The sequence below is a fragment of the Cydia fagiglandana genome, chromosome 5 (assembly GCF_963556715.1).
Source record: "Cydia fagiglandana chromosome 5, ilCydFagi1.1, whole genome shotgun sequence".
NCBI classification, from domain to species: Eukaryota; Metazoa; Arthropoda; class Insecta; order Lepidoptera; family Tortricidae; genus Cydia; species Cydia fagiglandana.
The window spans coordinates 8,495,606-8,520,580 of NC_085936.1; the positions used below are offsets into that span (position 1 = coordinate 8,495,606).

Sequence of the window (24,975 nt, forward strand, 5' to 3'; positions counted from 1 at the left end):
GCAGCAACTAGTATCATTTCTCTCACCTCGCTCTTTTAAAATGCCGTTTGTCAAAAAAGGACAACCATACTGTTGACAAGGCGGACTTCAAATCAAGTGTTGCCTTTCTTGATGCGCCCACCCTGTGTATGTGTGCGTAAAAGCGTATATGTGTGCTCTTTTAGGGATGTGAAAAGTCGATTTTAATCATGTTATATATCGATAAACGCTACACAGCGGAACGAAATAGCGATTAATTGAAGCTTCAATATCTTCGTTAAACATAAACATTATTGAAATGCTAATGGATAATGAATATATTATAATATAATAATATAATTCAATTATTGCGGAACACCTATTTTAGGAGGTATTTATGTATTTTAATTAAATATCTGAACTTTCCCTTGGTTCCCTGCTGGGGCGTGACTATAAAATTGTGATCTGATAACCACATTAAAGAATAAAAGCGTTTTTGGTCATTTTAGGTATCGTTAAGCCTTTGAAGTAAAATTAAAATTGCAAGAAATGTCGATAGTTTATCGATATGACTTTATCGACATGGCTACAGCAACGTGGGCCTCATTGTTAATCGTACACTAAACAAAAGTGGCAACAGTGACAGCTCGCTGAGACACCGTCTTTATATATTATTAAGTCTATGCTCATTTGACACCACTGATGACAGGAGTTTCCTTTATGAGGTGCGTTCAAAGCACTTTTCGTTTTCACATTAATCTATAGTCTGGCAAACCAAATTTGTCAGTGAATAAGAATAAAAAAAACGATACTCATCCCTTTCTTTCGTGTTGTAAAAGCGCTCGTGCAAATGAGCACTGAAGCGGCTCGACACTTGTGCGCGAATCGCGGCGCGAAGCCGCCGACGCGAGTGTAGAGTTGTTTTCGCTGATCTGCAAACTCGACTCCACTGGCGTTTAGGCCCCATTCGCACGGTAGCCTTTTCAACGCGCGTTAAAAAAGCGTTTGAATAACACAAATGGATATTTATTCACACGACATGCATCGGTTGCGCTCTTTATCAAGCGTTGTTGGATTTTCGACTTTAAGCCTTAAATCGTTAAATCGAATTTAGAGTACGGACAGATAATAGCGCTTTTTTAACACGCGTTAAAAAAGCTGTCGTGCTAATGGGGGCTAACTCTATCTATGGTAACATTTAGAAAGGGACAGAGGTCTTGCCTCTCGCTCGGCATATTGTTTCTCTTCCTCCTTGGCAATCGAAATTAAACTTTAGATTTATACAAATAGAATACATTTTGCTTATTAACTTTTCTGACAGTACTAGCTCCTTTTGTATGAAAACTCCTGCGTCAAGCCTGTGGTTGCTAAAAAACTGAGTCGAGTCAGACAATTTCCTAACCTCTCCCGACTTTCGTATTTAATTGAAATAAATTTATAAAAATGCTACTTAAACTTAGTTTTTTAGTTTTATTCTTAAGTTTAATTAATGCAGAAAGTGGCGTATTGCAAACAGTTAGTGATGACGAGTTACTTCAATTGATAAAGGACAGAGAAAAACTTATCGTCTTGTTCAGTAAGTATTTGTTTCTTCTAACAATAAATGAATACAACATAATCTGTTTATGCGATCTAATAATGTATTATACTCTTAAGCGGCATTTTATAAATCCCGTATCAATTGTACTTGAGTAGTTTGTAAGAGATAAAAGTGAATGAAAAACTTTTTGTTTCAGCTAAACCTGGTTGTGATGTATGTACAAAGTTGAACAACAATTTGGAAGGACTGAAGGAAGACTTTAAGAAACATTTAAATGCCGATACAGTTAAGGTTTTGAATAGCCACCTGGCCAGGCTGTATAGCCCGACCAAGGAACCTGCAATTGTCTTTTTTAGACATGGGATACCTTTGTTGTACAGTGGTAAGATGTTTATAATTTACCCCCTTATTCATAAATGTCTGCTAGAGTTGACAAGCCGATAATAATTGTTTGTCCCTTTCTGACGTATTGGTATTATGGAAAGGGACAAACAATTATCGGCTTGTCAACTTTAGCAGACTTTTATGAATAAGGGGGTAAGTGTATAAATATTTCACCTTATCTATTTCAAATAATTATTTTTAAATGCACTGTAGATAAAAGGTTGGTATGCATTTTCTCTTATCTACCATATTATTAAAGTGATATAACAATATTATTAATAGGTATCTGGCTACTATGTGGCTGAATAAACACCAATAATTACCCCAGGGACCGAGGCTCCCATGAGCCGTGGCATGTGCAAGACAATATGAGTTGCTTAACTTCAAACTCTGGTAAATCTGTCTATCATTGGTATTAAGAAAAGGTAATAGGATAGATATTTGCTGAGGGTCAAATGGATTTACCCGAGTTTGAAGTTAAGCGACACATATCACTGGCCCAATATTACAGGGTTTGATGTTACATTTTCAAGAACTATGACACTGTTCATATTTCAGTTTGATAAAAGTGAAACATAGAACCCTGTAATATTGTACTAGCGATATGTGCCTGATTAACGTGATTAAGGCAATCAATTTGAAATTTAATTAAAAAAAGAGGTACTATTAGCAAAGGATTATAGTATAAGGTATCTCATCTTTTATTCATACTGTAGCAAATTAAGCCAATGAATGGCAGAACAAATGTGCTATTGAGTTGATAAAATTTTCTAGCCCTCTCTCTTCCTTCCCAAATTTATCTTTTATGCGGCAAGTCTAAATGTCAAATCAATTAACCTTGTTTCTGCAGGTGAGCCTGATGAAAATGAAATCTACGGGTTTTTGGAAAAGAACCAATCACCGGTAGTCAAAGAACTCAATGATAAAATCTTTGAACACATAACGCAAGCTGCTACTGGGGCAACTACCGGAGACTGGTTTATTATGTTGTAAGTTTAATCATTAAATTTAGTATTTTAGGGTAGTCAAGAAGTAATTCATAGTGTCTTAGAGGAGTCTTTCTCTGTCATATAACCTTGAGACACCTTGTCTGTAATTCTCGGTTCAAAACAGTCTGCCGATTTTTGCAGGGGAGGGGCACGACAATTGTATACGTAACGTAAAAATAGCCATGTCAGATAAACGTCAGTCCATACAAAGTGTATGACCATTGGCCGCCTATTTTCGACAGAGGGGAACGTCTGTTAATGGCTACTTCGTTTGGTAGTAGAGTGTAATTCTGTTGCTGCTTTATTTTTTATTTATCACTCTAAACTAAAGGCTTATCACAAGCCAGTGCCTTGGGACATATTGACATATCATTAAAATGAAGACTAACGGTTTTAAAATAATTTTTCAAAACTAATTTCCCAGCTACGGGGCATCGTGCGTGGAATGCCAACGCCTGCACGCAGTATGGGAAGGCGTGGGCGCGACTCTACGCGGGCGAATCAACGTCGCGCGCATAGACGCCAATCTAGCTGGCCTTAATACTGCCAAGCGGTTCCAGGTCTCTAAGCTGCCAGCGTTCTTATTGTAAGTACTCCATAATCAATAAACCCACCATGTAGTTTCCCAATTTTTTATTTGAGCCTTATTCTATAAGTAAATTGGCACGATTTTTTTTTGTTTTAAACATCAATGAAACAAAAGAAATGCTACTTTATTTGGTTCATGAAAAGTTCAAATTAGATTGCAACGAATTCGTACATTCTAAGGGCCCCCCCACATCTGGCGTCTTTCGAGCGTCGGCGTCCGTCGACGTTGGCCATAGAATTGTAGACGCCGACGCTCGAAAGACGCCAGATGTGGGGGGGCCCTAATGTACATTCAGTCTCAGGACTCTCAGGAGGCTACTAGCGCTGTTGGTTCTCAACTTTATGACGACTTTTTCTGTCCCATATGATACAAATACACATGGTTTATTCGCAGTAATATGGTTACATAGTAATGGTGGTCTTAAGTAGGTACAAAATTGTTCTACATATTACGCCTTTTCTGGCGTGCGAATATCAAATGAAAAACTTAAAATTATAGGACTAAATCTATCATTCAACTAACTTAACTAATATATTACAGAGTCTTCTTTGCTAGCAAAGAACTCGTTTATTGAGTAAAATATGACCAGAGTTTACGTAAGTCATCGAAAAAATGCTTTCTGCAGCTAATTCTTTTCTTTGAAGTATTTAACAATAAAATTTATGTTTGTTTCAGTTTCCGCCTTGGTAAACTTTATAGGTACAACATACCTAAAAATGATGTAAAATCTTTCGTCACATTTGCTCAAGATTGGTACAAAAATGCAAAGGCTGAGAGTGTGCCTCTGGTTTCATCACCATTGTAAGTATAATTATTTCCTTGGATTGTAGCATATCTTAGGACTATTATATGACATTATACTCGTACTTAAGGGGTCATCCATTAATTACGTCACACGAATTTCTAGGTTTTTTGACCCCTCCCCCCCTCCTTGTCACACTTGGTCACATTTGGCAAACCCCTCCCCCCCAGTGTGACGTCACATTTTTTCTACGAAATCGCCAAATCGAATTAAGTAAGTATCTAAGTATTATTAATATTTTATCAAAATATTTTTGACTATATAAATATTAGTAATTTTATAACCCAAAACTGCTTAGGAAAGAAAATTAAACGAATAAAAACGATTATCGTTTTAAAAACTTGTTATTTAAATGTACAGCGAATAAAATAATTTAAATAAATTTTCGGTTACTGATGATGTTAAAGTGACGTCACAAAGTTTGTGTCTCCCCCCTCCCCCATGTCACATTTTCTTGACCCCCTCCCTCCCCCTAAACGTGTGATGTAATTAATGGATGACCCCTAAGTTCTTGATGGCGTTGAAGCAATTGAGCTTTCTTTTTCTTCATCCCAAATATCCCAATGAGAGCAAAATATTGTTTCTTAGTCGTGTAGGTAGTGTAATTTCTAACTTGCCTAAGAAATACTAGCTATAGATTACCTAGGTCAAATAATGCTTAGAAATAAAAGAAATATGTAAAAATCTCATTGTCTTGCTAGGCGCCCCCTAAGGTGCATATGAATATGCTGTCAATGTTCGCTATCAACGTGTAAGTCTCGGTAGCTCAGTTGGTAGAGCGACGGGCTAATAGTCATAAGACTCATAAGTTCGAGTCTCGCGAGAGATAGTGAATTTATGTCTTTTTTTCTTTATTTCTAACATGGTGATATGGTGGCATCGTTTGCAGACATTAACGCCATCTAATTTTACAATTGATTTTTTACAGTGACGAACTTGTCGACTGGTGCGTGGAGATGATTAAATTTGGCGTCGCCCTCGCACTGGAGTTGCTGGCGAAGTACCCCTGGATTTGGCAGATCGGAGGAGCCGGTTTCGGCCTCGTGGCCATCACGGCTCTTATTGCGCTAGTCAAAGCTGGCCGATCAAAACCAGCGAAGGAGACGAAAAAGGAGAAAAAGAGCAAATAGGATGTTCTGATTGACCAGTGGTTCTTAACCTTTTTTGCCAAGGACTACTAACAGTTACGTTATCCTACATGTTGTAGTCAAAATGTTGATATATTTTTTTCTTTTTATACATTTTTCCGGTGCTTCTAGGGATTATCGGCTAAGAACCACTGTTATAGACTGATTCAGCATTTATTTGTAACACAGATTGACAACATATTGTGATCATTTATGTATTGTATGTTATAAGTATGTGTTTACATTTGGTATGTACAAATATTTGTGTCTATTTATATGTTCTAAGTGGATTTGTTCAAGATTGTCTTTATAACAAATTGCGTTATTTTAAGTTTTATCTGACAAATAGGAAGATTGACATCTCTTTTGAATACATATCCGGAAGAATATATCAATAAACTTTTTTATTTAGGCTTTTGACCGCCAATCCAAAATGAACCTTTAATATAGTCTATTCTTCAATATATCTGATGCCTACCATACAAAGTCTTACTATCACTGTTAGTGAGAACGGATCATTTTGGATTTGATATAAGGTTACAGGGTTTCCGTCCTAAATTAAGATTATGTATTGTTAAAATCTAGATGGTGGATGGATCTATGGTCATAGTAAACTGCATTAAATTATATTTTTCTACTTTTGTACAAACTAAATGTTTTTAACCTTTTGAACGCCACAGACGGCAATTGATGTCAACGCAAAATCGTGACAATGACGCCAAAGACGGCATTTGACGTCGATCGTTTTTTGATGAAAATCTACTGAAAAACACCTCACTTTTAGGTTGGCATTATTTATTCACAAAACTAAATTTTACCCCCGTGGCGTCAGTGGCACGGCAAATGGATGCGCCGTTTGGCGTTCAAAAGGTTAATGAAATAGATAGAGTTGATCTTTGGAATAATTTGTTAGCAAGGCCTTTCCTATAGTATAAATGTATTGTCAACCATTTAACATGCTAAGGGAGATATATTTCCCACATACGGCTCTTCAAACATGTGTTGTATTTTTAATGAGTGAGATTGACATTCAATTGTCATTTTTGAACTTTCAGCATATATTCAGCATGATAAAGGCTTAAACATAGTAAATTTAAATAACTTAGGAATACTGATAAAAATTGCTAGTATTTGTATTTACAGGATTCTGAATATCAAATCTTTACTTTTACTTATTCTAATGTAAATTCAATAAATGTACCTATGTTTTAATGCTGTATTACGCCTCAAACAGTACTTATCTTACATTAATAAATATTTCAGAATTATTTATTTACATGACTGGACAATAGAAATAAAACAAAGAATAAAATAATGTTGCATTTATTTAGCGTTTTGCATCCTTAATTTATTACAATTAACACACATTAAAGCAGATGTTATTTGAACACCATTTAAAGCAAATCTTGACAAACACAAACCATCTTCACAAAACACACCCAATTAATCTTACTAGGGTCCCTGGTTACCATGTACTGCTAGTAGTATCAAACAACTCTAATGTACTAACCATGCATTCTAGTTAGACATTTTTAGTTGTGTACTTAAAAATGTGCTACAACCAGACGTGTACTTAACACTACACACATGTAAATTGAGGATTAATTATACATTCAGTGTGGGACAAACAAAATGTAAATTATAAAACAGTAATAAATAAGATTATACACAAAATTTTTATGTACAATTGAGATGGTTAATACCTTGTAGAATCACAGAGGAGTCAGAATTTACCTTTTTCCAAAACTGAACAAATGTTCATAATTTGCAGATCCTCACAACATCTGTTTTATGTAAATACTGTACAGATCAAATAAATTGCTTTATCAAGGCAATGTGGCAAGAACTTGCACGCAACATCACAACACTCGAACATGAAAAAGGGTGAAAATAAATAGAGGTTAAAGAACCTTTAAAAAAATTAGACTAGCAACAGGTCATTGTTATATTGTATCAACTTCTATGTTAATTCTAAATACTGAGGCTGGATCAGCTAACTCAGTTCTGACAGCATCTTCAAACCTTTTGAATATTATTGAAAATTCCATCATATTTTCAGGTTTTGATTCAATCCACATTTTGTCAAATTCATAGAAAAGGTAGCAGTAAAATCTGTGGAACAAATTCATATTGGGTAAGTACTGTTTAGCATTAAACATGTAAGTTTTAGCTGAGCCATCCTTCAGTAAATAATAGGCCATGGAAGTTAGGTTAATGCCCACAATTGCAAAGGTGTAGCCATATTTTGGATGATGTGAATGGCTCAGAACATGGCTTGCAGCTTGTGGATACTCTGAAGCAAAAAACAACAAGTTTTCCAATCCAAGCAAACCCATGCCACGGAAATCAGTCTTGGGATCGTCACCCTGGAAAAAAACAAACACTTGCAACATTACATTTAGTTCAGATGCATGCTCATTGAATATTTACAATGAGAATATTTTAACCCTTTATAAGGCGTAGTGTCAGGAATTATGCAAAATTGATCCCTATCACTATGAAATAAAGTTCAAAATCATGTGGGAAATATATTCCCTCTGCCTTATAAAGGCTTAATCAATTTAAAAAATCTCCTGTGTATCTACTGACCTGAAATCCTATGTACTGCCATTGCTTGGTCACTCTACTCTCTAGATCTTCATTGGGTACTAATAAACTCCAAAGTTTCAATAGTTTCTCTTCATGATCAGGTATTGTACAGTCATAGGGAGTCTTACGCATTTCTTCTACCCCTTGTACTAACATTCTGTAACTCCAAATTTGTTCCAGGCATCGCCGAAATGATACAATGAACAAATCATGTAGTTTTGGATTAATTTTTTTCGCTCTGAGAATTATAGCCACAGACGGGTTTAATATTTCGGGAAAGTTAGAAGGAACAAACCGCCGCTCGTATACTACTGTATCTAAATATGAAACTACTTGCTTTACGTCTTCAGTGCGGGATAGCATCAGAGATCTTTCTACATTGCATGACCGTTCCGCGCCAGGTTTATCGCCATAACATATCCTTTGTAACTCACATAGTCTTGTTGTTTTCCTGAGAAACCATTTAATGAGAGGTCTCAAATACCATTGTAGTACTGACCAAACATTGAAGAAAACCATGTTAATAAATTAATCAATTATTATCTTTTCACTTTATACATTTTTTACAGGTTGACGAAATTGTTGTCATGACGATTTCACATTTCATTGACATTGACAGTGACAATGACTTTCCTGAACATAAAGTTGCCCTTTGCAAATAATTTGTCTATGGTTTTCTGAACCACTAGGTATTTTAAGCTACTTACAGACGCGCGTAACGGACAGACCGTGGTCCGGTTAAAATATCTCTTTCTCGCTCACACTTATAGCTGCGTCCTTAAGGGACGTAAGGTGAACCATTTTATACACAATCGAACAAGCCTCGGGCCGGACCAAGGTCGCAGTCCGGTGCACGTTCTATCGTGTGAAGTACGTGTAAGTGTGTCTGTCACGGCTTTAAAACACTACATATTCTCTTTGGGTACTGACAGTTGGTTGACAGCGGTTTATGCGGGAATGGGAATTTTCATCAAGTTACATTACGTTATTAATTTAGTTTAATTTCTTACAATCTTACAATTCCATCACAATTGTATAACTAATACATCTGAGATCTGAGAAAAAATGCGCTGTCTGCCGGTGAGTTTTTAGTAGTACTTAGTTCTTAATTGCATAAAATTACTTGCTTTGCCTGTTATGTGTTTAGTTAGCTTTATAATGATTACGGCGTAGCTTCGCAAATACTTACCTAGGTACAGCATTTCGTTAGGCCTATTTTACATTGTTTTTCGAGGCATTGAACACATATTTGGAACACAAATGGCAATGCAATGGGCTTTAGGGCAAGTCTACGAATGAACATTGACCTGCGAAAAGGCATTGAGAAATTATGAATGAATTCATTGATAGTCTCCATGCACTTTTACGGCTGAGGGTACCCAACGTACCTAACTAATGATAATTAAATTTGCCATATTTTATGTATATTTTGAAATGAAAATTGACATAATTATACTGACTGACGAGTGTAATAAAATAGATATACCTAAATAAATAATACTGTTTACAAAATCTTTCCAAATATTGGTGTTAGGAATGATATTCAATTTCAAACGCTCAAAGTGCATTGATACATGGGTACTTTACTCAAATTATTCTTCTTCAACCTAGCGTTTTCCCGGCCTAGCGCCAGGGTCCGCTTTCTTGCTTAGTCTTCTCCACTTTACTCAAATAAATAATAATAATAAATAATAACCCCGCGGGGGCAGCTTGTGGCGAGCTGACGGTGAGTGGCGACACCGCGGACCCCTATTCCAGAGGGCCCTGTCATCTGGCCCTCACCTCTGTGCTTGCCTTGATTGGCCGGCCAGAGTGGAGTCGCAAGAGCGGGACCTATGCTCCAGGTTGGAAGTGTAAAATGTCATAACGCCGGCGGCCCTTGAACGGATTACCGGGATCTGGCTACCGCAGACTCACCTCTCGACAACCTCACAGCCGCTCCAAAGTGTTGCCCTGTTGTCGCACTGTGCGTGCGGCCATTGCGGGGCCCACTCAATGAGTTGGCGAGTCACCACCTGTCTTATAAAATTTTGAGACTGATTGTCACGGCAGGTGTCCGCTAGTCTCTCCCATAGCCCATTATCCAGTCCATCCAACTTTCAAATCTATAGCCTCATGGGCCACAAAAGTGCTGCACTGCAATAGTCTTTGCACCTGGCGGGGACCATCTCCGGATGTATCACATTGTGCGTTCGGGGATGGTATCCGCCATATGTGTATCCCTTGCTTTTAGATTAAAGTGTCTTAAAGGGCCTCTGCGCTGTTGGCTTCGGCCCCACGTACGCCTCCCAAAGGTCCGGGACCCCATGGTCCCGAGATATGGAAAAGACATATAAATAATAAAATATATTTATTTTCACCTCACAAAGGATACATTTAACAATGTTAACTATTAGATAGAGTAAAGAACAACTTACTTAACAATTTATATCCTCTGTGAGAAGAGTCTGAACTAGGCGTAAACCTGTATTACAGATCTCCAGGCCCTCACCCCGGAAGACGAGGAGTAAGATTACTCTTAAAAAATAAGTTGCAATATAGTAACTTGGGTCAGTGGTCATTTGAACAAACCATTCGTAGTGATTACCTTGTTCTCTTTGGAACCATGTGTCAAAAAATGGTAACCCATACGTAGGCTTTTTGCGTGAATAATTATTTTAAAGGTAGGTCGGTAGGTGCTTTTTACCCATCTGGTAAAAAGGAAAACAAAAACGATGTAAATTGAATTTGTGTTTTATTTGATGAAAATTGTAATTAATAAATTTTACATTAAAAGTATTTACAATGCTACAGTTTTGGAGCCACATTACAAACACGATGGCCAGTCATCGCATACATTTTATTTACAAAGGCTATGCGTGTCAGTGATTATTGTACAATACAGTAATAAATTCGAACTACAAAATATGTAATTCGTGAGGATGCATATATTTAACTAAATAATGTAATGTAACCATAGACAAAGCACGGACAAAGTGAAGTGATATATTGTTGGCGGGTTTTTTACACTGAACTAGATGGCGCCGTACGCTGACGTACATTTTGCATAATTGTTTTCCATCGTATTTTCTCGGAAACGTTCGTATTTGTCATGCTGCTTAAGTACTTGTTAAAATAATTATGCACTACATCTGAAAAGTTTCTACTTTGTTAAGCGTTAAGTTGACAACCCGGTAACACCTTATATCGCCATCTACTTTAGCCGTTAAACCAGAGGCCTGTATTATATGACTTAACCTGAGTCTTATTATTGCTTTGTCTATGACGTATCTAACTAAAATAGAGTGTACATTATCAGCTATACAAATTACAAAAAATACGCGGATACGGTGACATTTCAGGCTATCGCATGAACTATTTGCCCTTACCTACATGTAGCGCAATCTTCCACACTAGAACTATGAGTATTTAAACATTTTAAACAAAATCTTAAATTTATAATGCACTTATAAATTTATGCTTACCTACTTGATTTCTTATTACACGGTAGAAATAATGAACCACTTCAGCAAAGTGGTTGCTTTATACAAATATGATATTAGCTTTGACTATAACTTTACATAATTCGAAATATAGGTACAACGTAGGTATATATTTCTTGTAGCACGAATACCTTTAAATTTGTGTTGGTGGAAAGTTTACAAAATTCCGAAATTTTCTATATGGATCTCGCAAACTTCTTAAGATTTACTTTGGGGAACTAAGTTTAAAATTTCCAAAATTCCAAACTGGAAACTTTTATTATATACCTATTGTATATTTTATTATTTTCTGACAACTCTTTCCAAGTTTATGGAAACTTTCAGCAACTTGCATATGCACATACTTTACTGCTGATACGAAACTTTCTTCAGCTTTGTTTACGATTCCCACATAGGTGATCAGAAACGGGTTATATTGTAAGGACATTTACATGCAAAGTGACCCGTTTCCATAGCTCTTGAGTCTAAAAATAAATAAAATATAAAGCAAAGTGTATAATGATTCCTTTGATATTACATTCATTGAACACGCGAAGGCACCTATTACCTACTATCAACTTAATTGCTCGGATGATGCTTCATCTAATTGTAAGTAAAACAAAAACATTTAAATATTTTTGTAGGGATATTCGTGTAGTTACATTTCCTCTATTTAAATTTCCCTTTTTCTATGTAGTTATATTACACATTTATTCTCGTACCCAGCATATCTACTTGAATGAATAGTGTTATGATGGCCTAGCTAGGCCAAGAATCGGAAAATCGCGGTTATTTTGTTATGTTGTTTTGGATCATTAAAATGAATACAGAGGCTCTATAAAATTCTTGAAAATGTTTTCTACTGTATTATACTCTTTTAACTAAAGAATGGGCCGTGTTGTCCACTCGATGGATCACTGCAATTGTTATGTATATTATGTACATTAACAACGAGAGGTATCGTGCTAATTATGCTAGAAGTGCATGGATATTTACTTTTTATTGAAAATATAACCGTTTTTGATCTATTCTGGAACATGTAAGCTATTTTATTTAAAGTTGTTTTTTTTTATTCGGATATTAATATGTGATTCTTACTCAGAAACTTAAGCTCTTTCGATCTTAATAGGAGAAAAAGACTTCATTTAAACGTAGTTGCCACATTACAATCTATAAAATGTATTATCGACAATCCAAAAATGTGGGTTTGAATCCCACGTTAGCCAGATTTGATCATCGTTAATTTTTTAATTGTGATTGAGATCTGTATAATATATGCAATATACAGGGTGGAAAAATCGAGTGCCACATGGATGGCAACTACCTTAAATATTGTAAATAGCACATTTTGTGTAAAGGAGACTTTCCTTTGTTTTTAAAAACAATAAATTCTGCATTTAAGGATTTATGAAAAATCGCTTGCCTCAGTCGGGACTCGAACCGGTCAAATGTGACAAAAAAACAAAACAAATACAATCAGAATAACGGAAGGCCATGAAAACTAACAATTATGTTAGTTTTCATGGCCTTCCGTTATTCTGATTGTATTTGTTATTTAGAGAAAAATGAACCTTATTAGTAAACCTTTTAATCTGCATCATAAAATTCATAAAATACGGCATGTTATTTTTTGTCACATATTTCTATTCATGTTTCGTTCCTTCCGTTCCGTTACTAAGTGTATGAAAAAATGGCAAGGGAATGGAAAAATACCCTTGGACCGTTTTTTCTCCTATTAGGATTGAAAGAGGTCGTGATTCTGAATAGAAATATGTAACATAAAAAATTCCCAATAAATTAAAAAGAAGTGTAATGTACAATTTTGAATAAAATGGCCCAGATACTATTATTCAGCCACGAAATTGGATAAATTGCTGCACTTCCTTTATGTTTTAAATTTATTATGAATTAAATTGAAGTCAAATTGGTTGTCACTGAATGTGAGCATGGATTGAAATGTTCAATATCCTACGTTCAATTTTAAAACAATACGAACAATATAAAGAACTTTTAACATTAACTACTAATGAATATTGGTTATTTTTGTAATTATTTATCTCACTAATGTCTTTTCGTGCCTTTTTATATATTTTTACCTAAATATGTTATACATTTTACATACTTCTCCTAATTAGTTTTGTCTACCTAGATACTAAAAATAGGGTGTCCGGCGACGATATAATAATAAATATCATGATCATAATATATATACTATATACATATTTATATGTAGGTAAGTATCTACTTATGGATACATAGGCAGTAGGTATATTCTAAGATATTTTTTTTCTTGTTGGTCTTATTTATTGGCATGTGAAGATCATACAATCTAAGACATCGACATAATGTACGACATTTTTTATCTGATAAAATGTTAGAGTCACAGCCACGATATTCATTGCTCGTTTTACGAAGATTTGCTTGTTATTAATGTGGGTTTAGAGTTTTCGGTTGGATTTGATAGGTTTTTGGACACTTGTGTTTTGAATGGATATTTTCATCGCTTTTTGCTATTATTTATACAACGGATGAATGTAATCGCTACGGACACCCAAACATGATTATAGCTACATTTAGCTGGCGATAGCAATGTAGCGTCAGCAATGGTTTACAAAAGATATGCATGTAAAATAATAGCTGCCTCTTATTTTTACATTTGACTAGAATTTTTAATAAATTGATTAAGACTTCTGGTTCAATTGAAGTATTTTGACACTGTTAGCGCGACATGTTTCGGGTTTCTCGGGAATCCATAATTGGGATACGGATAAGCACGTACCTCACACGTAGCGCCTACAGTAAATTAATACGTGATTTAACCGATTCTTTTTTACCAACAACGACGTTAGAATAACTCACAATAATATTAAATTAAAGTCTCTAATTGTTTTTCATGAAGAAAATAATGTTACTGCAAGAAAATGGTTAATACTATTTTATTAATATTGACTAATAGTAGTATTATTTAAAAATAAATAGATACTCAATACAGTAATAAATAAAAAATCAAGGGGAGAGGCCTTTGCCCAGCAGTGGGCCACTATAACGGGCTAAAAATAAATAAAAAATATAGTTGTATTAAAAAAGGAAAGACAAGATTATGTGAGATTAATATTATCGATTAAATGGTTCATTTACCCTCGATCTTTTAGTTTATAGCCATAGCCATTCGAGTCTGGTCTGTTATAATTTCATCTAGTATTATGGCACAAGCCCGATATTAAATTGTAGAGTACGAGTTAAGCACCACTGGCTTACACACCTACTGAATTGGACGGGTCAAAGTATTTTACAAAAACTAATTTAACCAGACTATTACTATCAATGCAAATAAACGTTCGTTCGAAAATAAATTGAATGACAGTAGTATTCAATGTCTATTCTTTTGGTATTTGGATTTTAAATGTATTAAACAGGACAACAGTAGCAATACAATTTAAACACATTTATGAAGCTAAACTGGCACGGATATAAATATATTAAAACAAAACATTTTCAATTCAATAAAATTCGTCTTATACCTACATCTAGCACTTCATCACGACGACTCTAACAGACAACGCCTGGCCTTTAAGAGTTTACTTTCAGAAAAGCCTAATGGTACAATAATTTGGTTCATAACGTGTTTGCAAATTTTGACCTAAATAAACTATGTAACTGTTTTCTGAGCTAAATTAAGTACAGCTTGTAAACAAATAAGCCTTCTTCTGGTCATACATTCCATACAGTAAATTTTAATCGTAATACTTTTTCTTGTTTCAAAATACTTATTTAGGAAACGAATAACAGTTTATCAGAAAAAACAACATAAGTCATTATTAACCAAAACAAAATTACAGAAAGCAACTTCATTCTGAGGCTTGATATTGTTATAGGTAAGTACATTAATGTATAATGCGTAATATGATATTGCATTTTTTTTGCGCGTACCTAAATAATAATATCATGTTTTACATTTAGATTACATTTTTTATTGTATTTAGTAACTGCGTTTTGCAGCAGATCTTTTAATGAGTCACATTTCAAGTAGAGACAATAATCATATAAAATAAAATATTAGTATCTAATGCCAGGCACAACACTTACACGATACTTTTATTTAATAATAAATAAAACGGATACAAATATAGAAAGCCAGCACAAAATATACATTTCAGTTTTAACTTTTAGTTTAACAGGACATAGCACAATTTAGGTAGATATCTTATAAAGCGAATGATATGTTATTTTTTATCTTATAGTTTAATTAGTTAAAAACACTGCGAATAAAAGTAGTATCACTTTCATACTTAATAAAAAATTTAGGGAATGGAAACATTGTACTCTAACATCAATAAACTTTAAAATATTAGTAACGTATCAGAATATAACAAGAGATCATTTATTTGTATATGATTTAACATAAACAGTTTCTGTTACAATTTTATAGTATGTATATTGTTTTGCATTTGCAGTACTTTCGCTTAAGCACTCCATAGCATAAGTAAAGTATGGGATCTCCTCTTAAGTGTTATGTAGGTAATTAATTATGATTATAATTATTAAAGCCGTAGTAGCTAGAACTACTTGCAACCTTAATACAGATACGTTACCCCGAGTATATATGTATATATTATTTTTCCCAGAGAAAAAAAAACCTAAACTTATTTTGAAAAGACGTAACAGGTCCTTAAAGGTATATTAAATTTACATAAGTTGAATCAAAGCACAGCCAAAACGCATTTGTTCTTAAAGGTACTCTTTATTATATTTTAGACACCTACAAAATCTACTTTCCAAAACAGTTGACTGGTTGGTCCGCTCTTTATTAAGCAAAAGGCATGGTATCAAGTTTCAATAGAAATAATATGGATAATTATTAAAATAGTTTAATATTATATTCGGTAAAAGATGAGGTAAAGTCTGTAGTAGGTAATCTGTGAATTTATTCGATGCCAGTTAATACCTTAGGGGCATTCCAGAACAGTGTCGGATACGAGACGCTATTTTGAACACTTCTGATAAAGCTAAGAAGTCAATATTTGGCATGGTAATATATGACAACTTGATATAATACAGTTTTTTGGTTATTAAGGTAGCTGCTATACGCGTCACGTCCACGACAAAGTAAACCTTTTTGTGGAATGCCCCCCTAAGCGCCGCGCGCCTATGAGGGATTTCGCCACATCGCGAAATTTACCCTTAGGCTTCAGTGTTACGCGACGTAGCTTTGGGCCTTGAATGGCTTAATATATTTAAAATAACCATAGATGATGAAACGACGATTCTCTTGTTTATTTATCTATCAATTGACACGCACACATATCTAGCCCGGCTGGCGGTTGTGATTACATTAATTGTTATAACAGGGTGATTCATTAGACGTGAGCAGGACTAAACCTGCACACTCAGTTACTGATAATTGATCGATCACCGTCGTATTTAGGTGAAACAACAACACTTTTTCCTATTTTTTAAATTTTTGGTGAGGGCAAATTTAACTCTCTACATTCATGGTTACCCTACAAGACCTAATTAATAAACATAAAACCTCTTTAACCGTAATGACAGCATTTTGATTACGAAGAAAATAAACTGTCAAACTTGAGTGAGATAAGAGTTTTCAAAAGCAACCAGACCGTGATGACAGTGATGACACAGAATATCGGTACCTAGTTTAGTATTCTCATTTTAGGGTGACCATGCATGTCGTAAATAAATTTATTAATTTTTTTTTACAACACGAGTAGAAAATTAACGTTAATCTCACTAATACTGATACGAAACAGTTGCTAATAATTTACAAAATGCGCAGTGTTAGTCCTGCTCACGTCTCCTGAATCACCCTGTATATTCAGTTACCATAGAAAAAATAGACTTGCAGTCCATTCCGCAATTAAAAACATAAATGAGCAATTAATTAATTAAGTATTTCTATAATAATATATATGTATAGTACAGTCTATAAACTGTTTTTTTTTTAAGATTTGAATTTTTATAACCTCAAAAGTAGTGGTAATAAACTTTTTCTTCCGAAATTCTGAGTATCCTATGATATATATTATTGCGGCACAAAATTATGGAAACGACACAATAACTCAGTGCTTAGTTACACAGGTTTAATTTTGGGGGAAATAAGTTACAACTACTTTTGAAGTTAAACAATTTCTAATCTGAAAAAGCGGGGTCTAGTAAGTACCCACAACACGAGTCTTATTGTGCTTACATTGGACAATGCTGAAGTTTAAATGCTTACATTTTTAGTTTTAATTATTTTAATTGTAGTTAGTTTTAGTTTTATATTCCTATTTATGTCTTTTAGTAGTTTATGCTGAAGGCTTAAATATGCCGTCAACCTCGCATTTTATACAGCCGGACTAGTATACCTACATGGCTACATGTAGTAGGTTGAGCCGTTTTCCTTTTTTTTGTTCTTCTTTTCCATGTACAATTATAAGAAATTGATTGTTGTTAAGAAATCTTGAATAGTTAAGTAACTTTAGTGATTATATCTCTCTTTGTTGAAGGCTGGTTAATTAATTATTATTAAAACTTGCGTGCGCTTTATTACTACCTCAATACGTTGATAAGGAAACAATCCTTAATCAAACATTCTAACAGAGCTATAAAGAACAGGAAGTGTTTAACTTAAATAAGGCATAAAACTACAACAGATGGGGACAATATATAAGCAACAGTGTTACGGTATGCATTATTCAAATTTGATTCAACACCGTAATGCTTTTAAGACGTAGGTATTTCCTCGCGGAAGAAACAAAAGTAACGTAGTTAAAAATAATGTAACAGCATACTCGCGCACAAATACCTAAATTTTCACGTCCCGCCATGTTAATTAAGTATATATCTACTCAGTGGATATGACTATAAATTGATTTAGATACTTTTATTTAAATTTATTTCATTGTAACAAAGTACTAAGCACCCTAAATAAACATATAATGGTGCCCAATAGTGTGATGCTTTGTTGTACCTGCCAAGAGTCTACGGCGGGCGAGCTAAAGCTAAATCCTACGTAATGTCAAGGCTGCAAACAATAATTAATGTTAGAAGGCATGTTCATGGTTTCACATTAACACAGCTCACAAACTAAAACGAAGTATTATTATAAAAACAGACAATCCGAGAATCCAATGTATCTTAATAACGATAGGTACTAATACATACATTTTGAAATAAGAGTCTTGAGCTTCATCTTGACTTATATCTAATCGAATATTTTGAAACTAAACTTTAACACACATTATCCAGGAAATATTTGAATAAAATCTACACGTTTCTATTGTCTTTGTAGCTCTTCTAAAAAGCAAACATATTTAACATTGAATTATGATATTATCACAACTTTAACTTGTGTGGGTGTATATTTATATACATAATATGTCACATATACTATAAATAAAGGAAACAGTGGTGATTAAATGTAACATATATAAAAGTTATGTCTTTTGCTATCTTAAAATACTTATACGTCTCATGAACTTAAAGCAATGATTTACATTTGGACTGTCTTAAGGTTTGAAATAGATTTCTTTATTCTAACAAAACCAACTTTCAGTTGCACCTTTAGAATGCGCATTCAAACACCGCTCATCACACAGTCCCGAGTATCGTTATCTGCATAGATGCAGAATATTCATAGTAATATTTTATTGATCCCTCTTTATCCTATCATAAGTTTCCTGGTATTGATAAGAAACTAATAAAATTCGTGCCCCATACTCAGCGATCCTCAACTTATGAATAATTTTTGAAAACTATTTCAAAACTTGTAGAAAATTCGCATTCGTCTCTAATCCTTACTTCAAGACGTTCTATTTAACAACGGCAAGCTGCAACTATTCTTTGCTTTTGCAGCTTTGAAAATGGTCCTAATCCTAATATCAAATACTATCACTATAGTGAGTAATCATCACAATTTGCAATGGCAACAAATGTCAACATCAACACTCGTTAGGCGAACACACTGCACCGAAGAGGTTGTCACTTGCAGCGCGATCCAATTCATACGAGCGGTGAAAGAAGTACTTACGTACAAGATCTAAGAATATAACTGTCCAGTTCATGTGAAGCAGCCTGCAGCGGGAAGTAATGTAGAGGCAGCATTAAGAAAAGGCCTTGTAGTGTATAAAGAAGAAGATTAGAAACACGGCGTAGGCAGTGGGGAACGTGATGCGCGCGATGACATCGATCGTCTTCGCCACGCGAATCGGATGAGGGGGTTCTTTTTTGCGAACCTGGACGAAACATGGCTGAAAGAAATTAATTTGAAACGGTGAGCCATGGCAATGATGGACTACTCTAGCTGAGAAATGAATGAATTAATCTTTTAATTAAGTAACATAATTTTGTACTAGAACTAGAATGTGTTTCATGTTTGGGATGTTTTTATTTTAGTTTATTATTCTCTTTATTTATTTTTGGTCTTAAGTTAGGTTATTTATAATATGAATATAAAAGTAAAATATAAAAACACTTACAAAACAATAAAAAATACATATAAACACATTATAAAAAACCTAACCTAGGGTGCCGCCGGCAGCGGGGCAGGGCCCAAGCTGCCGGTGGTCAGGGCCGCAGAGTGAGGAACCGACGTACTATACGCGCCGTGTCCAAAATTACCGCCTTCTGCATCTGACCCTTGATCCAACCACCCAGCGAGAGTCTCTCTAGGTGTCGGTCGAGACTCTTCGCTATGAGACCGTTCGCTGACACGACTATAGGAACAATGATCGTCGAGTCAACATCCCACATGGCGATTATCTAGCTTAGTTTATTTATTATTACTATCATAGTTTAATTTTAGTGGATAAGAATTAACTATACTTAACGTTTTACTTTACATGTTGTGTCTGCAATAAAGGTAAAACATTTAATGTATGATCTCTTGGCCTAGCTCCAGTTATTTTCTAACGAGACAGTGGTTAAAATGCAAAATGGTGAAGGCGATTCCACAGCGCACCTTTACATAGCGGAGTAGTCTTTTGTTTGTGGATTAAACATTCAGTTTGAAGAAGTTGGAGAGCAAATAGAGCTTTGTTTAGCTACCTCGGATACTCCTCCGTTGTTGGCAGTGTGTGTGCAGGAACCCGGCGCTCCAGTGCACGTAGTACACGATACTAGGTCCGCAGCACCTGTCGACTCTCTCTTTTTGTCTCCCTAAAATTAACAAAGAAAAATTATCATATGCTTTCGTATACACTAAATATAAAATACGTACGGTTATGGACTTAACAAAGCTAGTAATATGCTGGAAATAATTACAGATAAGTGATAAGCAAGTAATTGGGCAATTCGATGGCTTCGATTTTTTTATTAGTACGTACAAGACCATTTTGACTTAGTTATGTTCCGTATTAAAAATGCATGTATACCATATCATTCACTATACACCTCACGACATGTTTTGGGAATGGTGAAACCGTTGATACTCGTACAATGCAAAAATATTTTGTGAATGTTAAAAATATGATTGAAACAGACTAGACAACAAACATGGACATTGAAAATATTGGTTGGTCAGTATACTTACAGGCTGAAGTGATCCAAAGCAGCATTAAATGAAAGATCATGCGTTAATTTCGTGAAATCAGGAATACGGTGATGAGGAGGGGATACTTTGAACTGTTCAGTGGCATCACTTACGGCACCGCTTGGCTCTGGTTCATTCGCGTCTGATTTAGCCCATTGTAGGAATGCCATCGCCTCCTATATAAATTGACAACTATTTTTAGCTCAAGCATCAGGCTGAGTCGGAATCATTTGTGATATTTGGCTGGCAGAAGCTTTATCATTGCTGTTCTTCAAATCTACTTTTTCGCTTTGCCTCTTAATCTAAAGAAAGCTTATGACAAGCATGTTGCATGTTTGCTTAATTTTATTTGCGTCAGCCTATTTACGTATGGATACAAATAAGTAAGTAAGTAGATAATAGAAAAAATTGTAAGCTGTGACTGCAACTATTTAATGTAAGTAGGTACTTAGATAAAATGGCGTATTCCAGAGAAGCAATTCTGTAGTGTGATCAAGTTGGCGTGTAGCGTGTACCTACCTAACTTGTCTACTGTCAGGACTGAATAGTTTGATAATTCGGCTCGCCGACTTTCTAGATGAAATCTTGGTTTGATATAGTGAGTAAGCAACATCATTTCATAAGTTACATCATTTTAAATTCATAGCATTTGTTTGTTGTGTAGTTACATGCATGTGAGTAGGATCACCTTACTTACTAACGAAGACGTAGCATGTGTCCAGAAATAATGTCAGAAAATACCTGTATATTATATTTTTGTAGTCATCTTTTGATTTTAAAGTTAAAGTTATAAATAGTACAATAATACTTACCAATTTTAAAATATATGAACACACTACGATACAAAACTAACGCATGCATATAACTCGTGCAATGGTTCATTGGTGGAGTAAGATTATGATTTTGCAATATATGTTATATTTCTTTCTGCAAAATATTGTTTGTTATTATTGTTATCCATTAAAAATTACAATTACTCTTAAAACTAAATGTATATTCATATTATACGCATTACGTATTAGGAATCATTAGCCAAAAATCATACAGTATTTGTTTTTGAGTAGATAAAGAAATATAACAGTATGTATAATTTTTGGAAAGTGCCTATGAATGCGGCTAACGTTCTTACCAAGGGGCTGGCCAGTATAATGCCAATTCTGCTCAGGACTGCAGGCAGTCGCTGTGAACACATCACACACACAATTTTGTTCACTCGTGACAGATGGTCTTACGATGTGCAACCGTGAACACGGACTAGTCTGTGGTGGCCAGGGAAAGTACTTGTTCTAAACATTAATCATGAATATATCTTGGACGGTTACGGGTTTTACGGGTGTTAGTGATATTCGCGGAACATCTTTGCAATGTTTTCTGGTTTCTAAAGTTATAACAAAATAATTAGCGGATTGAATGACGTTTTAAGAATGAATGAATTATCAATGCGAACTAAGGCCACACAAAATAGTCTTTGTGTAAATTCAGTGACATGAAACTGATACGATTGCAAATGAAACCGTGTGATGACTTCTGGCCTACCCGAAATACAATAATCGTCAAACACAAGGAAAGTACATGCAGAGATAAATTTTGAACATTGATTGTGAGCATGCTGATACAGAAAATCTGTGTTGTTGGTGTGTCAAAAATACCGCGTGACTGTATATATATGTAGGTATGTACATACTTGAAAATTATACCTAACACTTGTGGAGCGGGTTTATTTTTAAATGTAGGATTATTTACAGATACCATATTTACACGGTTCTACGATTTTTAATCATCTATCCAAAATTTAAATATAAAATTGTACACCGGATTAAATTGTATTTATTTTAATTACTACACGCGTTTGGTGTTATTGCAATTGGTACATTTAAATTGAAACATTTGTTAAAATAATTGTTTGAAAGTTCAATGACTTAGCAGTTCCGGATAACGGATTTTTGAAAACCAACAACATCGATAGAAACAAATTACCAGCAGATTGTGCCAATTATTGATAAGTAGGTATATTACTTATGTAAAAGGGAAAACATTGCAAAGAGTAAATAGTTAAATAAAATACACGTCTACTTATTGAAACTTAACACAGTCAGTTTGACATGGCTTTGATAAAACAAACTAACAAGCGTGTAGGCGCTTATCACACTGGATCCGATTCGCACGTCGCTCCGATGTTTGAGCGAGATAACGCTAAGCGCATATTATAGCGACATCCCGCTCGCACATCGGAGCGACATACGAATTGCATCCATCGTGCCAAGCGTAGGTAATCGTAACTGTAGGTAATAATTACATTTAGCGGAAAGGTAACTTTGGATTTTTAGCAATATTTCTGGTACAGTCAGCAAAAAAAATATTGGAAGTAACAACGTGCCAAAAGTATCTGCCACCATGGAGTACTCTTCCAAATAAAGACATATTTCTTTAAATTCGCGTTCTAAAATATCTATTTGTCAATGTCAGATTGTTTTACATAGGTATGTATAAAGATGAATCTCTTTTGTCCAGTTATTAGAGAATAGTAGATAGGTACTTTTGACGCGTAGTCTGATCCGTTACTTTTACTGCTGACCGTATCATTGTGTTTAAAATATTACTACATTTTGTGTTCAATAATTAGTGTGCTTTCCAAAATAGTCATTCTCACTAGTAGTGACTCAAGGGTATATAAATTGCAGTTTTAGGTAAATGGTTACTTTATTTCTCATGTTTTTCTGTATTATAATTCTAAAATAAAAAAAGAAGGTAACAGAGTTGCGGTAATGTAGTCAGCATACAAAATATAATGTGTATGTACAAAGTATGCCCTTCGGAGTAGATATTTTATGCAATGTGTAGGTTTTGAGGTAGTTAAACGAATGTAATTTATTGACTTTAAAGTGTAACCTCTACCATGTAAGGTCTATTATAACTGAGGAATAATATGTACGTTACCTATTCGTCCAACATACCAAACAAAACTAATTTTGTGTATATTCTGTAATACATTGACACACTAAAAAGATTTTAGATCAATATGAAGCCAAATTTTGTTATTATTATTCACATACAAAAAATAAATTGTCCTCATATGCGACCTCAAATCTTAGCGGGGAACACAAAACCACGTCAAAGAGACATTTAATGCTTGTAATGTTAAGATAGTTCATATTCACCTGAGTAACAGGATTCTCCCCTGGTCTGTAGACGACGTTATGTAAAGGCCGCTTTCTTCCCACATAGTTGACACACACGAACTCCAATAGGGAGGCGTATATAAAGCACATGCACACGCCGTCCCATACGTTCATAGCTGTTAGGTTGGATACCACGGGCAGGGTGGAGCGAAAACCATTTGATGTTGTGAAAAAATTCAACATCGTCGTCACACCTGCGTACGAGACTTATGTTAGATATTTATGATTGAGAATAATAATAAAAAACAAATAAATAAGCGTTAAGTATGTAAAGTAATACGCAAATTAAACATATAAATCCTTAAGATACTAACGTTTAAACATGAATATAAAAAAAACTATGTAAGCTATGGATACAAAATATCAACTTGGCTAAGACACTTAAATTTATAAAAATTACCCGTTAATCAGGCAAGGCCAAATGCAGTGTTAACTATGTATATACAACTAAATAAATGTAGACATTGACTATCTACGAAATATACATCAATAAAGAATTAGAACAATTTGTCAATTTACTTAAAGTTGACAGTGTTAAATATGAAATAATCCGGCCAAAGCTAGTGAGAATTGATGATATATGCCAAGTTGGTTATCCGCCAAATACTGTAAATGTAATTATACCTAATGAGTGATTGTATAAAGATGTGTAAATGTAAATGATTGTTTTATTAACTAGTAGCATGTGTGTAAGATAAATGGCAAAAAAATGTCTAATTATTAAAATGCACCTAAAATTTCGATTTCACATTACTAACCGCCTTATACATACATATCTTAAAGTAGTAGAAGCTGCATGTAGGACGATGTGTGTAGGTAAATGAGTAA

General features: G+C 34.5%; 4 protein-coding genes across 33 annotated transcripts in view; 2 read left to right on the top strand and 2 right to left on the bottom strand.

Annotated features, from left to right (window-relative positions):
- The window catches only part of LOC134664396 (odorant receptor 2a-like), a 188,491-nt gene that overhangs the window by 155,480 nt on the left and 8,036 nt on the right, over nt 1-24,975 (top strand). The window lies entirely within an intron of this gene.
- On the top strand, nt 1,328-6,715 carry LOC134664376 (thioredoxin domain-containing protein). Its single transcript, XM_063520961.1, has 6 exons — nt 1,328-1,534; nt 1,695-1,880; nt 2,733-2,871; nt 3,296-3,457; nt 4,136-4,261; nt 5,191-6,715. The coding sequence occupies exons 1-6, from the start codon at nt 1,402-1,404 to the stop codon at nt 5,390-5,392; spliced, it is 948 nt and encodes a 315-aa protein (XP_063377031.1). The 5' UTR covers nt 1,328-1,401; the 3' UTR covers nt 5,393-6,715.
- Nucleotides 6,697-8,602, bottom strand: LOC134664378 (ELMO domain-containing protein 2). Its single transcript, XM_063520962.1, has 2 exons — nt 7,979-8,602; nt 6,697-7,755 (listed from the first exon to the last, which is right to left on the bottom strand). The coding sequence occupies exons 1-2, from the start codon at nt 8,495-8,497 to the stop codon at nt 7,333-7,335; spliced, it is 942 nt and encodes a 313-aa protein (XP_063377032.1). The 5' UTR covers nt 8,498-8,602; the 3' UTR covers nt 6,697-7,332.
- Nucleotides 10,696-24,975, bottom strand: part of LOC134664387 (glutamate-gated chloride channel) — a 102,421-nt gene continuing 88,141 nt past the window's right edge. For 14 of the 30 annotated variants that reach the window (XM_063520979.1, XM_063520977.1, XM_063520980.1 and 11 more), the window contains 5 exons: nt 24,127-24,341; nt 22,098-22,148; nt 21,082-21,144; nt 20,485-20,595; nt 10,696-19,688 (listed from right to left, as the gene is read on the bottom strand). In XM_063520979.1, coding sequence (XP_063377049.1) covers nt 19,542-19,688; nt 20,485-20,595; nt 21,082-21,144; nt 22,098-22,148; nt 24,127-24,341 — 587 coding nt within the window. In that variant the 3' untranslated portion in view covers nt 10,696-19,541. The remainder of the gene's footprint in view (nt 19,689-20,484; nt 20,596-21,081; nt 21,145-22,097; nt 22,149-24,126; nt 24,342-24,975) is intronic. The other 16 variants (XM_063520988.1, XM_063521001.1, XM_063520999.1 and 13 more) reach the window with 2 other exon arrangements.